The 17,215-nt window shown below is 40.0% G+C and overlaps 1 protein-coding gene across 6 annotated transcripts in view; it reads right to left on the bottom strand.

The window, feature by feature from the left end:
* Nucleotides 1–4,541: 4,541 nt before the first annotated feature.
* Nucleotides 4,542–17,215, bottom strand: part of LOC148677656 (H(+)/Cl(-) exchange transporter 3) — a 44,026-nt gene continuing 31,352 nt past the window's right edge. For 3 of the 6 annotated variants that reach the window (XM_088618360.1, XM_088618532.1, XM_088618442.1), the window contains 7 exons: nt 16,818–16,898; nt 16,100–16,645; nt 14,953–15,139; nt 12,904–13,302; nt 12,200–12,416; nt 8,948–9,023; nt 4,542–6,458 (listed from right to left, as the gene is read on the bottom strand). In XM_088618360.1, the coding sequence (XP_088474486.1) occupies nt 6,309–6,458; nt 8,948–9,023; nt 12,200–12,416; nt 12,904–13,302; nt 14,953–15,139; nt 16,100–16,645; nt 16,818–16,898 (1,656 nt within the window). In that variant the 3' untranslated portion in view covers nt 4,542–6,308. Of the gene's footprint in view, nt 6,459–7,828; nt 7,874–8,947; nt 9,024–12,199; nt 12,417–12,903; nt 13,303–14,952; nt 15,140–16,099; nt 16,646–16,817; nt 16,899–17,215 lie in introns of all 6 variants that reach the window. The other 3 variants (XM_088618695.1, XM_088618783.1, XM_088618617.1) reach the window with 2 other exon arrangements.

Raw genomic sequence — 17,215 nt, 5'->3', positions numbered from 1 at the left:
GAACCAAAACAAAATGCATATCACCTGTTTTAAATTCTTGGCATTGGATTTTAGAATGAGTCACAATAGAGCTGCTTACTGTTAAGGGCTTGACCTATTTAATTCCTGACACCCACATGTTGTGAGTGCACTTCAGACTTGGGATTTCTTTCAGTTCCCATTATGAAGCTCTGAACACTGGAAGATCATTTTCTGTTCTGTTGCTCCAAGAGTGTGGGAGGATTGTGGCCATATCGGATCTTGCAAGCCAGCTGCCACTTTCAAATTTTGTCTATTCGCTTTTATACTCTACCTTTCAATTATGTTCTATACTATTTTAATTTGTCTTTACTTGAATCTTGTTTTATTGTATAATTCTTGAAATGACATACTATGAAAAGAGTACTATTTCAACTCGTCGGACTTGGGTTTCCTTCACTTATTCAGTTCTCTGTAAACCGTTCTGGTCATCAGACAGTTAACACCACTCCCAGACGGTTTCTCTGACTTGAGGCTTGAATGAATTGACTTCAGATTTGATAAAAATGTGTTGAAAGCTATTACTTTTACTGCTCGTGTTACATTATCATTCTCCATCTACATCAACCATAATTGCTTTTTCAGGTCTGTCTGATAGTTGCCCCATAAATTGTTTCCTTGCTCCAGGTTGTCCTAGGAGCATACTTAGGTTGATGTTTTGTGGTTTTGAGATGAATGTTCATTTGGACTTATGCAATATACATAATTGTATAAATTTAACCTCAGCTTCTTCTGCATCCCAGACTGCTCGGATCTGCCTCAATCCTGCACTTATTTAGTGAGCTCTATATGAACCCTTATGGTCATTGAACAGACCATTTACTTTAATACCACTCATAGCTGGTTTTACATAATAGGTCAGTCATGAACCATCTCTGCCATTATAGTTTCAGATGCTGTAGTCTTATTTAGGTTTTCCCAATCAACTTGAAGGATGTTCATGCTTCCCCTATGAGTGTGGTCTCTTCCCTGCTGCAAGCATTATTTTACTGTAGTGCGATCAGTTTTGCATACAGCATTCTCCTTTTTAAAGACTTTGAACCTGACTTTCCTCCATTTAAGTTAGGTTCCTATGTTTTGAGGCTTCTATTTTGCATCCCTCTTGAACACTGAGTATCTCTATGTACTATACACCCTCTCCTTCTCATCTGCAATTCCAAGGCTTGTTTGACATTCCACACTTGCAGGTTTTTTCCTCCAGGTCGCCCCCCTCTCGTCTTTTCCCAGCGTTTGTCAGTCATACCCTGCCATTTTTTTTTGGCTTTTTTTCCTTTCCCACCCATGCCAAACCATAAATTGGAAAGAGCTGAAAAAAGGGACTGAACTTCACAATCATTGCCATTGGAATCACCTGTTGCTACTGTCACCACCATCATGCATGTTCATGTATGGTGCTGTAGTCTCATCACCTCTGCCTGAAGACCTCTGCACTCAGTAACTGTAAAGGTACGTGCTTTTCATTTTTATTATATTCCTTTTTATAATTGAAAACTAAATTGTCCTAACTTTTCTTTTCCTTGGGTTATTTATGTTTATATGCACTGTGTATTGGGTACTGTATATCTATGGTATACTGCATATATAGTATATAGGAAAGTGTTCTCCCAGTATGTGTTTTTTTGGTGGTTGTTGGTCAGTTCAGGAATGTATCCCCTGCAAATAGAGGACTGGGATTTATTTTCCTTATAACTCCCATAGCCCAGGTTCAGTGACTCCTATATCATGGGTACATTCTGTATGCACCTAATCGTAATATGTTTTTCACTTTTTTATATATTAAAATATAACCTACCCATTAAGCCCTTGCACCATTTAAGCTCACCAGCACATTTTCAGAAGTGTAAAAAAGTGTTTCCTGATAATCTTGAAAAATCGAGTGGGCTTTTTTTACCCAAGTCCCTCTTTAATTCACACAGATCCGAATTTTTACTTGTGAGATGTAACTGTAAATTTGATTACGTACTATTGGCTGTTTACTCAAAAGCTGTTTTGCGTCAAGAGCTAGAAAAAGAACACCTTTCACACAGCCAGGTATCTTCAAATGAATACTAATGACTTTTAAAAGTTGTGGGTTTAAAGTTAATAATTTACAGTAACTAGAATAATGAGCTATAAATAGCTATTGCTTTTTTAAAGTGAATTTCAAGTTAAAAGTAGTTTTTTTGCCTTTCAGTAATGTAATGGGGCAGGCCACAGATGATTAGTGCAGAGTTGAATTGTATTACAATAGTCTTACATTTTCCAACATCCTTCCCGATCAGTCATTTCTTTACTTTATCATAAAGTGACAGTGAGAACAGAAATGTACTGGATATTTTGTACAATGTTTTTTTAGGTGGGCTTAAAAGGTACATGTACAGCTCGGATTATAAAGAAGGGCCATTTCAGATTTAACCCAGAATAACCATAACTGTGGTATTGTTTACGAAATAAAAGATACATATTTGTTCATTGCAGGTGTATGTAATTTGTTTGTATTATTAGGCAGAGTATGTTGTCTTTAATGTTCCAATAAAACATTTTGCAACCTGCAACATGGTGTAGAAGTGTGCATATTTTTTATCATGTATTTTAAGAAATATACACAGAAAACATAAAAATGGGCTACATGGGTAGTTGATGCATCAATTAAACCCAGTCAAGCCCAGTCATATATTCAAATATTTTAAAGAAAATGTATTACCCTGTTTTAAACAATCTTTACAGCAATACACAACAGCGGCAACATACAGTACCTACAAAGAGTCAGGAAAGGCGGATTTGGTTAGCTTAATAAGTGACAGTAGCCTAGTTCTTCAGCCTGAAGAGTCATGATGCTGCTCAGTGTAACAGAACAGCCAGCAAACGATGCAAGTAAACACTGATTCACATATTAGCAAAGCAGGACAGCCCCCATTGGTTACAGACATGCTTACTTTGCTGTATGGCCATGGAGCACAGCAAGGGTCAGTTGTTATAGGTTTTTTTATTACTGTACTTTTCAGAATATTTATTTTGCTTCGTGTAAATTATTCTCTTCCCAGCATACCTGTGCATGAAACAATAACTACAAAATTAAATGAAAAGGCCACTTACCTATACGACATACTGTACTTCAGACATGTTCCAGGCATTAATATTTTGTCAGTCCAGAGCCTTTTGTCCTCTGGGTAGTCCCGTCTTGAAAAGCCTGCAAATATTCTGATGTGCAGGAAAACCCAAGACTTGGGCCTCACAGATTTAATCAAATATTTTAACATATATCCCCAGAAAGCTTAAAAATGCAGATCAATCATGTAGGTTTCCCGAGTTCTGAAATTCACACTCAGAATATTAATACTATAAAGCTATTGGAAAACCTCCCTTAGCACCAACAATCTTAGCAGTTTCGCTGCGGTCTGCTCAGGCTCTGGATTGATTGCACTAGTATGTTGTTCTTCGTGTGGAGGTCTAGCCAGCAGGTTAATGGCTTTGGCGACTTAGGTCCTACATATCTTCTGTTGAACTCAGGGCAGAAATTGAACTGTTGTGCAACTGCTCTCCAAGCATTTGAGCCTCTCTGAAGCAGAACATATCCTGCTCAGAGCACCTTCTGTCAGAGACAGGCCACCTTCCATCACGCCAAACCAAGCAGGTATACGTCATGACTTGATTAGGACATATTTCCAGCTTTTTTTATTGTTGTTATTCCATTAAGGTGCCCCTTGTGAATTGCTAATTATACAGACTCTTTTGTCAGTTAATTCTGGAAAATTTCAATATACAGTTTTTGTTGTTCAGTCTTTAATGCGCTGGGTTTGTCATTAGAAGGCTCGTCGTTAAAATCGCTGGGTATTGCTGCTTGTTTCCTTCGGCAATGTGTGTGGCAGGCAGATTGCGTTAGTTAAATGCCCATATTGCGAATGAGCACAAATCAAGTTAAGACGGCTTAAAGCATTAATCAAATAATTAATTGACATATGTTTATGAAATCACATAGGGCTCAGTTTGTTATCCCATAGAACAGTAAAAAGTAACATGTGCCAAATGAGGTACTAATATAAAACTTTTACTTGTTTGCATCGTGCATCAGTATAGCTCCATTTAAACTAAAAGTCTTGCTCTATCAAATGGCAATTAGCTGCACACTATTAAAAGTAATATGTAATAAGTAATAAGTCTGAAGTCACTGAAGCCAGGCTATTGCATTCCATGGTGGAACTAAATGATTTTGTACTCACTACATAAACATTAAGAATCCGCTGTTTTCATCAGCACTGACCAAGACGCGTCCCTTGCTGACTGCAGTGGACGCCTGTAAGATCCCAGGAGGCTGCAGGGGGCGCTGTTTAATGAAGAGAGCCCTTGTCAATGAATTAGCGCAACTGCTTTGTGAATCCGTGTTGCTGTTAAAGACATGACACCCAAGCCATTAAACGTGGTGTTCAACCCTACCACTTTGAGGTGTACCCTGCGTTTCCTTTTGATTTGACTACCAGGCGGCAAAATAACGACAGCTTCGTGTTTCACAACCTCTCAAGCCTAGTGTTCCCTGACACAAGTAATTTTGTGAGTCATTCCTGTGTCCTTTATTGTTTGTAGACAGAAAAAAGTTCACAACGATTTCATATTGTAGCTTAAACAAAAAAAATAATCAATTTTACATATTCGTAATGTACAATCAAACAATCAAGGTAATCAGACTTAAAATCCTTTATAATGTGCAACCCTAACACGAATATAAATAAAAAAAACATCAATATTTGTATTAAATACAGTGTTAGGCAACACCACAGGTTAATAAAGACAATGCATTCTTTATTAACCAATAGCAGGACAGATACTGTTAGAAAGAGAACGCAAAAACACTGACCCCACGCTTTAGCTTCAGATAGCAGGTTATATTGGCAGATAAGGTGCTACGCATGTTTGCTGGAAAAACTAAGAGGAAACAGGACTCCTGGGGATACTCAAGACACACTGGATTAGTTCGTACTGGTCAAAGAGCATGATGCCAATAACTCCAGATTATTTAACAATTGGTCAGGATTCATCTCATGAACTTACTGTGCCGCATTTTTCAGGGAGTCAGGTTCACTTCTCATTAAAGATGACTGACATTTACATCACTTCATTAGCTAGCTGAACTAAAGCAAGCGGAATCGCTACACTGACACTGCTCTAATCCTGCATCACGGCTCTCAGGACAACAGTGTGACAGGGACAGCGTGAAAAGCAGAAAGAAACGTCTTACGCATCGTTTACACTGACATACTGTATTTCTGATGTTCTGTTTTCAAGGATAAGATAACAAGGATAAGTGAAAATAAAAATCACCAAATAGGCTCGACTATATCCTCTGTGCAGTATCATTTATCAGTCCTTTTAGACATAAGGGTCCAGTTTTGAAAAAACAGTGCAAGTTCCCCATCTCGACATTGTTTAAAATATCAGTAGTAAGTATAGGTTTATTTATTTATTATTATCACTACAAGTAGCATTTAAAAAAAAAAAAAACAACAGGTCCAGTAACAGAGTGTACAGAGCTACCTTACTGGTTCCCCACTTCCTCTGGCTCCAGAACTTAATCACAACAATGTGGACACTACTGGAACAGGTGCGCCCCTGTCACACAGTCTCAGAGTTTGTCATTAGTTGCAGCTGCAACCTTCCTCCTCTCTAATTACAGGCAGAAACTTCCAGCTCGCCTTGGTTTTTTAACGCACTTCAAGCAGGCATGACAGTCATACACCGCATTCGTCCCATTTGATCTTTGTCACGGAAACTCCCAGAACACCCTTAAATAAGACTCAACCCTCTTTCACGATTCACAAACAGCATCTCAATATGAGAAAGGACCGCTTCAGTAGCATGATGGCCTGGCTCAATGCGCTGAAAAATGACAAGCTAGGAATGGAATGTTGAAATGCTTTGCGACGCAAGAGTTTCACAAATAATCCTTAAAAGGGGGCAGCACCCTGCAGTCTGTAGTTAAGGTGGTTCAAGTCACTGGAAAGCAACGGGCCTAATAATGCCACTGTGCATAATGAACTTCAACATCACATGGGTATACATACGACACCCTTGCTCATCTGTGCATCACTCAAAGGGTGCCATCCAGACAACTGTCTTTACAGTCAAATCCACACTCTGGATTCAAGGAAGGGGTGTAGGTGGGACAAGCCAAGAGAGTTTTATCTTCTTAGAATAACACTTAAGTGCTTTATTCACGACTCCTTGACCAAAGCAGCATCTCAGGCAAACAATCCTGCAGACATGTTTCCTTCTTTCACGTTTTATTCCGAAGTCCCTCTTCAATCGGAACCCTTGGGTCAGAGAGTTGTGCTGTTCAGCAAGTGAACTTCCTCTTCTGTCTCCTCCAGCGCAGGGTTTAGTTGAACATTATTGACTCTGGGTCGAGGTTTGCCATCTGGGCCATATGACGGAGGATGTCTTTTTTTGTTATAATGCCAAGGAGGCGCCTGAAAAACAACAAAAAGAGCACCAATACAGGTACAATTAGTCACATTAAGAGAACTCAACTTGGCAGGTAAGATCATCTTTTTGTTGGCCAAAGTAAATTAGCTCATACTGCCACAGTCGGAAACCTGGCAACATTCAGAGGCTGATGGCTGCCATCATAGGAAGCCAAGTCTTTCTTCTGGCATTTTTTGAAAATCATTAGGGGTGTTAAACCCCGGTGTTCTGGCCAAATATCCTCCTGGCCTTTCGGAATCATGGCCTGCTAATAATCCCCACATATGAACTGGCTTCATCGCTCTGTTCCCCTCCCCACTGACAGCTGGTGTGTAGGGATGTACTGGTGCACTCTGGCTGCAGCAGCTATAATTATACAAGGGGATCATTAATGTAATGAGCCCATCCTGACCTTGGCTCTTCACTCAAAGCATGCATGTATGGACAGAACTCACAGCAGAATGGGGAGTGCCCTAAAAACATCAAACATTCTGGAAACAGTTCTGTTTAAATAAAGGTAAGAGGTCTTATCGACATATACAAAATATAAAAGGTTTTCTGCTACTAAAGCCAACAAAAAGATGAAAAATGTATTTCAAGGGCGGTGAAGAGGAAGTGGGTGCCAAGAAGTGATTCTAATCCCATCAAAGAAACAGTTTCATTAATAAACAGTACCCGTCTTCACATTGTATCACTATCAACCTACGCCCATTACAAATGTTTTGATTTCCCCACTTCTCTCATCTCATTGCATTCCACATTTTCAGAAGAATTCAAGAGCGTTTAGTATCTCACATATATGAATGTATTAATAAGAACTCAAAATTTGATTTTCACCCAGAACATATACCACATAGGAACTGGCTACTTTAGAAATGTGCGCAGAGTTGTGAACACTAGTTTACAACTTTGGCGACAGAAATAGCCAAATAAAACTGTCATTTCTTTATGACAGACCTCCAATTTTATTTGCTTTTTACACTTGTGCTTTTGAATTCTTTGTTGAAAAATGTAATCAGGTGTTTTAGTTCTTTGTGAGACACAGAGGTTTGGGGGGCCAGAGACAGTAGATTTGACGTTAAAATAGAGGATCAGTTAGACAGGCTTGCTCTGCAGGGAGAAACTGGGAAAAAAGTGGGACAGATAGCAACAGCTGGGGCTGCTATGGTTAGTACGAACACAGCAGGAAGCATGAAACGCATGTGAAACTTCGACACTAAGCCGGACTAAAGCAGTGGGAGTGGCCGATCTACTGCTACCTCTACAAGGGCAATCAAAGTCAAGTTCTTATTTCTCTAACACAGGCTCTTAAAAAGACATGGCTAGAAATTCTCTAATAGTCTACCATCTAAACCTTATCTAATAAATTACGTGCCAATCACTTAAGGCGACATCATGTTTCTGGTCAGATGTCATCAGTCTGAAATCAGCAGATGAGCCAAAACAAAAAATAAAGCATTATTTTGGATGATGCTAAGTGAACCAAGATAATGAAATGGGAGTTGGTGGAGGGTGCTGGTACACATGTACATTCTATATACACAAGATTACATATGAGGATGAGTCTCCACATATACTGAACTTCTAAGAAACTCTGTGCTTATAACTGCGACAAATTCACAAAGTCATCTGGAAGACGTCAATCTTTTTAAAGATTTGGTGACATTTTATTGACGAGACATGACACAGGTAAAAGTATTATGTATTATGACTACTAGCGTGTAAAGTAACAGCTGGTTTGCACCAGGTTACAGATTGCACAGGTTCCTCTCACAGAGATGTGATGGACATGTGCCTGATGACTGGCCTCTGAGCCCTAGTTGCCACAGCTGGTCCCAGCTCATTACACAGATGTTCAATGGGGTTGATGTCTGACAAGTAGGGCAGTCACAACACCGGAGCCACATTCTCATCTTACAAAAAAGCCCGATCACCTGTGTCAGCTCACGAATGATTAATTGCTTATGCGACTGAGTCACTGGAGTGAATCACAGTCAGTCATGAATGATCAATTAAGCGAAATCACACCAAGAACACGTAACTTATATCCAAAACTCTTATACTTTGTGTTTATAAAGACATACACTCATAAGCAGAGTGATAGGTCTCTATTGATGTTCAGCATATATAAATCCTCAGTGGTGAGGCTATGTACTGTAGCACGAGAGCAATAATGAACAATGGATTCTGGCTAAGAACTGAGAAAGTTCTGGATAAATTCCTAGTTTTATACACCTATAAAATGTAAGTACATATTTTTATACAACAGACAGTATTCAACCACTGTGTAAAGGACTTACTGACACCTACAGAAACGGATTTTCACAGTTCTACGTGGACTACTCTAAGATTGACAGGACTGCAGCTGCCCATAATGCTCAGACAGAATTGCGACATTTTTGCGAGGTTTTAAGAACGGCAAGAACTTTTCACAGGTTTCATGCATCCCTCTTTTTCTACAGGACTAAGAGGCAGATGTGGCGCTTTGAATCACCAAGGGCTCCGCGCGCTGCTTAAGTTCCTCGAGGTGTTCTAATATATTCTTCTTGGTGATGATTCCCAAGACAATCCTGAAACAGATCACGTCATGCTAATAACTGCGCTTGAAGAAAACAACAGAGAAACCGCACCAAGAAAAAAAAAAACGGATTATCCTGGAGCATTAAATGGCAATCCGATAAATGCCACTTTAAATAGACCCTTAAGCAACCGGGATATTTATATAACAAAGTTTCTATATGTTTGTTTTGAGGCATCATACAACATTCTTTGCAATTAGGAAAGTAATCCAGTGAAGCTGGGAATTTCAGCAAAGTCAAACTCCACTTAGCCGCATCTAAAAATCAAACACACAGTAGGACATTTGTCATTTTCCTCTCCCTGTACTGCTTGTGAATAGCCAAAATATTTTGATGCCTTCCTGGTTTCTATTCAGTGAAAGGCTGAATGGGCCAAGCTTACAGATTCACCTCTTTTTAAATTAAAGAGTTCCTAAGAAAATACAAATAATTATTTTTTTGCATTTTGAAACAGAGCTGAGCTGAAATAGTGGAACAAGCCAGAAATGAATTAATCTTGTAGCTCCACTTCCCTACTGATAAAAATGGCAGATTTACGGCAGACACATAACATGTCTTCCATCTCCATCAACATTAAAGAGTATTTCCTGAATGACGACTATAAATGTAAATTCTCTAAAGCATAAATCAAAAATTAACCATCCTGAACATGAAGATTATACAATATAAGTTTCCTTCGGGACAAAATCAATCTGTTTGCTTCAGATTTAGTTATATGGTAATTTGAATAAATTATTTTTACAGATTGTTTCACCACTGTCAAATGGTGCTCAAACATTTACTATGAAATGAAATAATGTGAATTGATGAAATAATAGGCTTTTACACTATAGCATATGCAATTTACTTATTTCCTGCCTTCCTTCATACACAATGTCACAGCATCAACACAGAGGGCACCCCTTATATGTCCATTAAAGGAAATGAAATTGTGACTTATATATTACATTGCTAAATAATGCAACTTATAGCAAAACAACTTATAAAGTGGAATTCATATCCTTAAGAAATGTTATTAGCCTGAGATACCTTTTCAACACATACAGTTCAGATGCATGTATAATGTACCTATAACTGACAAAAACAAATACATATCTATAGAAATAGATAGGACAAGTATGATGATATTCTTACCTTGTAAATTTCTTAGGTGCTTTATTCAGAATGAGACTCAAATTAACATATGACCTCCTCCGAACAGCACCTAACTTTGTACCAGCACTTGATTTGCTGGTCATGGCTTAAGGCTTACACAACTATCCGAAGATAAAGTATGTGTTCTCGCAAAGAGCTTACTTGAAAACTTACAGTTAGGAGAATGAGCTAAGGATTGTCATGGGACATCACAGCACACCACAGTGCCATACAGTATATGCAAAACGATGAATATCAAGTTGACTCATAAGGGGGACCCTCTGTTCTTAGAGAAACTGTGACATATTAGGGGTTTGTGCACCAGTGATTAGATTATGATTTTACACATTCTTCTTAAAAGCATGTTTCCTTTGAACTTACTTAATTTTGTCCAAATTCTAGTGGCCGAAGCAAAATGCCATCTCTTTCAGGTCTTCAGATTTTTATTTTCTAAGTCTTAATTAATTGCTGGCAATTCCAATGGTTGTTATTTTGACAAAAATTGAATATTAACTTATATTGGAGAAAATGGACAAATGGCTGTCATTAACTGGGATCTCCCTTTTTAAGAGATCTGCACATAGCAGTGGGTTGCAGAATGTAAGATCAAATACACAGATCAGATGAACATACAGAATAAAATCATTAGAACCACAGATTATAATAAAGACCCGAGCAGACAAATACACATGTCCTTTGAAGCTACTCAGGATGAGATCTTTCCAGTATACAGCCTTGTTAGGCAGATTTGTAGAAACCTGTACTTTTATGTCTGCTATGAAACAGTCTTGAGCTATGACAGAGCAATTGAAAATAACTCTAATATGAAACCTACGAATGGTTCAACATTAACCATGTGAACAACAAATCACGTAATGATTGTGTGGTACCACAAGAAAGGACCTGTATGAGATCCCAACAAAATCACACAGCTCTGCGATACGCCACTACCACTACCCAACACTTGCTATCTCAACGCAATATGCTAATTACAAAAAACACTTAGAATCCCCAAGACATTTGCAGGACAAAGTGGTCTCATTGTTGAGTGATCTAAAAGGATATTTTAAATTTAATGCATTAAGTCACTGTAGCTGAGGTGTGGATAAGTAACAATCAAGAGAGAAAAAATACAATTTTCCCACGTCAGCATAACAAATGCCTTTCCCTGTGTGGAAAAATTATAAATCACAATCACACGATTCAATAGATATCATAAGGGAAGGATTAAAAAGGAACTCTGCCCTCAGAAAGGTGAGACTAAGACACCATGAGATATGTAATCAAATGAAAATAAGTTCCAGAACACGGCATTTAAAAAGGATGAGCAAAGTTTGTTTCAAAATAGAGTAAAGTGTTTAAGAGGGCAGGGGGTTCCCCACAAAACTACTGTTCCACCCCCCGCCCTCACTCCCCAAAAGCAAATAACGAGTGAAAGGGAGTTTTAATCCAATTTTAAATTAAAAACTTGTTATTTGTCCAAAAGATGTAATAAACTAAAAAGATCACAACACATGGTTCTCGTTTCACATTTTTCAGGACTATACATTTGGTAAGTCCTTACTTAAAGAGATAACAATTCATCAGGATATGAACAACAAAGAAAATTTGCAAGACTACTGAACAGCTAGAGCAACACATGGTGATTGACAGTACTAGATTATATTAATTCTAAAATCTGCTTTTGACTCCATACAAATATACATCTAAAAATGTAACCTCAGCAACAGCGTTAGACAGCTCTAAGTTTTGCTGTCTTATTAACTAATGCCGCTGATTAATTTGTCAGAATACAGGCCTGAGAAGCATTCATTATGTAGTATTAACAGTCAGAAAACATTTACCTATAAACTATTTAACAAATTAGTACCGATAATGTTTAGGTTATTGCTAGCCCTAGCAATAGGAGGGCTTCATTACTGCACTGTTTCAGGTGGGGTCTGCAATAGCAACACAAATGGCAACAAGCTGGTTGTCTTTTATTGCATGAAAAAAAATCCATCTTCCACCTCAGTGTGTCAAGCTGGTCTTACCCGTTGTGTGTGACAAGGCACTGCCTTAATCCCAGTTTCCTGAAGATGTCCACCACAATCTCCATGGGCGTGTGGTCTGTGACAGTGAAAGGGCTCATATCCAGAATGCTTCGTAGCTTCAGAGGCCTGGGGCTGTCAGCAGGAAGAGATGGGGCATGCTGGGTGAAATAGACTCTGGACGTTCGCATAATGCCCTCTTGCTTTCGGCGAGCATTTTCTAGAAATAAAACAAAAAACAGCTTCACGTATCCAGACGTGTCACAGAAAACCTGAAAATGTCAAAGTTGAAGTTAATGGTTCTGTAACTGAAACAAAATTGTTCTGAATGAATAAAAATGTTCTGAAACAAAATAAAGCATTATTGAACCAGCTGAACAGTTAGTACACATTGAATTCTGCTATGCAGTATGTAAGCTCAAAACAATAAGCGTACAAAATCAAGAAATGACATACACTCAAATCTTTACACAGGTCTTTCAGATTAAAGCACACTTATACAGTCTACACCCTACTGACTAGCGGTTTATCTTCTGAGGTTAATTTGTAATGTGCAGTTCTTTCTCAAACTGCAGAACAGACTTCATACGTAGGACAGGTACACAGATAAATCAGACTAAACATCTGCTAAACACAGCCCTAAATCAGCATAGCCAATTACACAAACGCACAAATAACCCCTAGAGAGATAGCGAGGGGGAGTGTACCAATGGCGATGATGATGTCTCTCCTTAACGCAAAGCCCACTAGCCTCTGCGACTCCTTGGAGACGATGACGGGAAAGCCATTGAAGCTGGTCTCGTTGATGATGTTCTCCAGGTCTTCCACAGTCAGGTCGTCCTGAGTTAGCACGGCCAGAGGCGGGCTGTTCCGGCGCGGCCGCATCACCTCCGAGGCCAGCGTGGTGTGTGTGAACTCCTCCTTGGCGTCCAGGAAGGGGTAGCCGTTGAGCCGGATGTGCGCCTCGTAGATGCCCTCCCTGCCGAAGGCGTCCCCCACCCACTTGCTGGTCATCACGGCCGCCATGAGGGGGACGATGTACTCTAGGCCGCCCGTCAGCTCAAACACGATCACCACCAGAGACACCGTCATCCGCGTCACTCCACCTGTTGGGGGGGGACAGACATCGGAACTTGTGGCCTGGCCAAATTTCCAATCCCAACCCCACTCCTACAGCATTGGCAAGAAAAAATCGAAAACCCACAGTGGACTCTTGGGAAAAGAAACAACGATGAGCTTTTTCTCTTCCACTGCTAAAAATACCATACTGTCAAAAGTTTTTTGTCTGATAACCTTTCTGCTTTTTTCCATGTGAAGCCCTTAAAACTAGAGACTTCACTGTATGCTTATTTGTTGAAGAAATTCAGAGAACTCCCTGTGAGCTCTGCATGACTACAGTTTGCTGATTTAGTCATTTTACCCCAAATTCAATATCAGTGTTATAAAATAGCTATAGTTTTTTTCCTGTTGTGTTCTTATTTGTTTAAAAATTAAGACAATGTCCTCTTTTCTAATATATGCACATATAAAAACAAAGATTTATTTGCAATAACCAAAATGTTTTCTAAGAACCTCTCAGACCTTCTTTGGAACAGGTACCAAGTGTTCTCTGACAGGCTGTCGGGACTACAGACAACAAAAAAATCTGAGATAATGTGCACAGTCCTTATATAAAATGAACCACACGGAGTGATTTGTACCTGTTTCAGTATTCACATGGATAAACAAGCATTCATAATTTAGCTTAATCATATAAGGTTTTTCTTGTACTGGGTCTTGCCACTGGCATTGACATTTCTAGATTGAACTCCTTACTCTGTCCTTCATCTCAACATTTAAGAAACAGAACCACTTATGTAGAATGGGATAAAATAAAAAGACAAACAATACCCTCTAGTGGTTGCTAATAAAAATTATCCAAAATCCTGAATGAACACGAGAATAGTTCAGACAGTCCAGACTAAGCATGATTCTCAGGGCAATCAAGACTGCAAGTCCCAGAGCACAGTGCAATTTACAAAATGGATCCCACTGAGCAATGGAAATGCAAAGTCATAAGGAGAGTCAAACAGAATACATGTCCATAGTTTTTTATCAGAATTTGATCAATCATGAAAATGAAAGGTGAATTTCTTGCAAAATCCAATGTTTTACATGCAAAACTGTGAACCATGTCTATTTAAAAAATATATATAAATTGAGATTTATATACTGTATATGTGTACACAGACCTACTTTTCCCATTTGAATTACTTGCTGCTAAGAAGTTTCTTTTCAGTCCCCTCACTGAGATATACTTCCACTGCAGACCAGGTTTCACACTGGGATAGACTCAAATTCACGTCCATGTACTTTTGGTAACAATACGAAGTTTTATATCTGTTAACAACTTCAACTAAACAGCTGTAACAAATGGATTTCAGAATGTGCCTTATAACTCCTATTTCCTGAGGATCTGTTTTTGAACGGCTTGTCTCCAGTCATCTTTTCAACAGCCCTCTCTTCAGCAGAGTCCACCTTCATGAAACAATTTCTTCAGCTTCTCACCATGTTGTCCGGTTTGCCATTCAAGGTTTTCTTCTGTCCTTTTAGCCTTCCTCACCCTCTCCTAGAGGTAATATTTCCTTCCGCTTCTTTGAGATTACATTTTAAATTAGAGAACAAACGCTGCCCATGATACGACAAACACACGGTATTGTGAGCCCTGGTCTGCTCTTCTCGCTTCAAGCTTTGCTACTCTGATAAGGTCCACCTACCCAGACATGCAGCCGCGCCAACCATGGCATAGAGCCCTGGTGTGATGCAGTCCGCCCCCACCTCACACCACTCCTTAAACAGGAACCAGTCATGGTGGTAATAGGCCAGTTGCTCTACTGCAATGCCTACAATCCTCCCAGCAATAGCTCCAATAGCCATGCTGGGAATGAAAAGCCCAGATGGCACCTGAAAGACAAGAAAACAACCATTCCAGCATGAGGCAGAGGTAACCTACATTTTACAAGCATGCCATTTTAAAGACATAGATTAAAACCCTGTCCACAATGGTCAAAGAGCTCAGGCAAGCTTTGAAGCAATCAAACCAAAACCACCCAACGTGTTTGCTGATTTCTGTATTTTTCAACAAAATCCTCAGACAAGACTTTTGTGTTTTGTGTTCTATGCTCTGCTTCAGTTACACAAGGCTACTCTTTGTTGTGCTCTCCATCTCATTTTAATATGTAGTCAAATATAAGTAGGAGGGTTTTGACATTTTAATGCATTGTTGAAATCTAGCCACATGTGAATTTTTAATTAATTTTTACCACAAGTATTTTTTCTTGGTCTTTGCTAAAACGCAGGCAGCTGCATTCTGCAAATGCTTTAGTTGTGGCCGATCATGACAACTACTGCCATAAAACAGTGCATTGCGATTGTCCGATGTAGATGACATAAAGGCATAAACTGATTGATTGGCATGAGTGAAATGATCTCATTTTACTAATGTTCCTCAGATGATAAAAAGACATTTACATAATCTGTTCAATCCGGTCAACCAAATATAGCCCCTAAATTCCTCACCTCGGGATTGTTTTTAGTTGCATCTATCTGCTTCTGAGAATATACAAATAAGATGTCTGCCTTATTTTCATTTAGCTGCAGTAATGCATGTGGTCACGGCAAAAACTGATTATGTGGGTGGGTACTTGTTAGAAATATTCTCATATAATTTTGATCCGCATTCATCAAGCATTTGCATTTCTTCATGCGTCAGGATAATGAAGAACGTTAATAAGAAGGATAAGAACGTCATTAACAATAGCTTCCTGCGTTATAACCACACACAGCAGTGTTATACAAAACTCAGGGGTTTTCCTTAGTGACTAAACCTGTGATGCGGCCATGTGCTGGGCTGCAGGCACTCACCTTGATGCCGAAGGTGAAGATGGTCATGATGATCTTGAAAATGAGCGCCAAGGACAGCTGCCACATGGCGGAGTACACCCCGGGCCCCGCGGGCCGATCGGACAGGTCTCCCACCACCTGGCTGCCGTTCATGCCGCTGTGGTACTGGCAGAGCTGCGAGGACTCCAGTGGCCCGCAGTCGGTGAAGAGCTCCTTGATCAGCTCGCTGGTGTTCTGGCGGGTGTAAGGATTGGGGAACGCCACGATAGCGGTGATCGCGGCCACAATGATCACTTCCAGGACGGGGTACTTCCCGAATCGCGTGGACTTGCGCCGACGGCACCAGGCGATGTTGGCGCGGATGAAGAAGGCCCCCCACAGGCCCCCGAAGACCCCAAGCAGAATGAAGGGGAAGAGTTCAAACATGTACCAGGGGGTGTGGTATTCCACGTAAAACAACACCAGCCGGCTGTTCCCAAAGGGGTTGATGGACCGCAGCACAAAGGCAGCCACCAGGGCCGCAAAGAAGGATCTCCACAGGGTCTTGAGGGGGAAGTAATAACTCACCTGTGGACAAGCACACAGAGAGTCTCATCACCAGTAAAAAAAGGAAGGCCCTGGAAAAAAGTCCAATTTTTACCATTCCATCTAGTTGTACATTACAAGTGCTTGAGATTATCACTGGAAAAAAAAATACCTCGCCAATTCTGTAAAATTTCAGACATTGGGTAATACAAACCTCTTCCAAGCTAAATAAGACTCCTCCAATTGGTGCACCAAAAGCAACAGAGACCCCAGCTGCAGATGCTGCTGACAGGACCTAGATGAGAAGATAAAAAACACACAAGTGTCCTGACACTGATGGCCTCAAACTAATCAATACAGCACTGAAGGCCTCACATTAATCGAGACTGTGCTGAAGGCCTCACCCTAACGAAGGACTCACGCTAATCGCTACAGCCCTGAAGGCTTCACACTAATCACTACAGCCCTGAAGGCCTCACCCTACTGAAGGCTTCACACTAATCGCTACAGCTCTGAAGGCCTCACCCTACTGAAGGCTTCACACTAATCGCTACAGCCCTGAAGGCCGGTCACTACACTATTATACACCAAGGTCTTGATCTTCTTTAGCTT

Source organism: Lepisosteus platostomus, chromosome 1, assembly GCF_059453375.1.
Source record: "Lepisosteus platostomus isolate fLepPlt1 chromosome 1, fLepPlt1.hap1, whole genome shotgun sequence".
Lineage (NCBI taxonomy): Eukaryota > Metazoa > Chordata > Actinopteri > Semionotiformes > Lepisosteidae > Lepisosteus > Lepisosteus platostomus.
The sequence above is the reverse complement of the archived record's forward strand: the minus strand, read 5'-3'. Positions and strand labels throughout refer to the sequence as shown.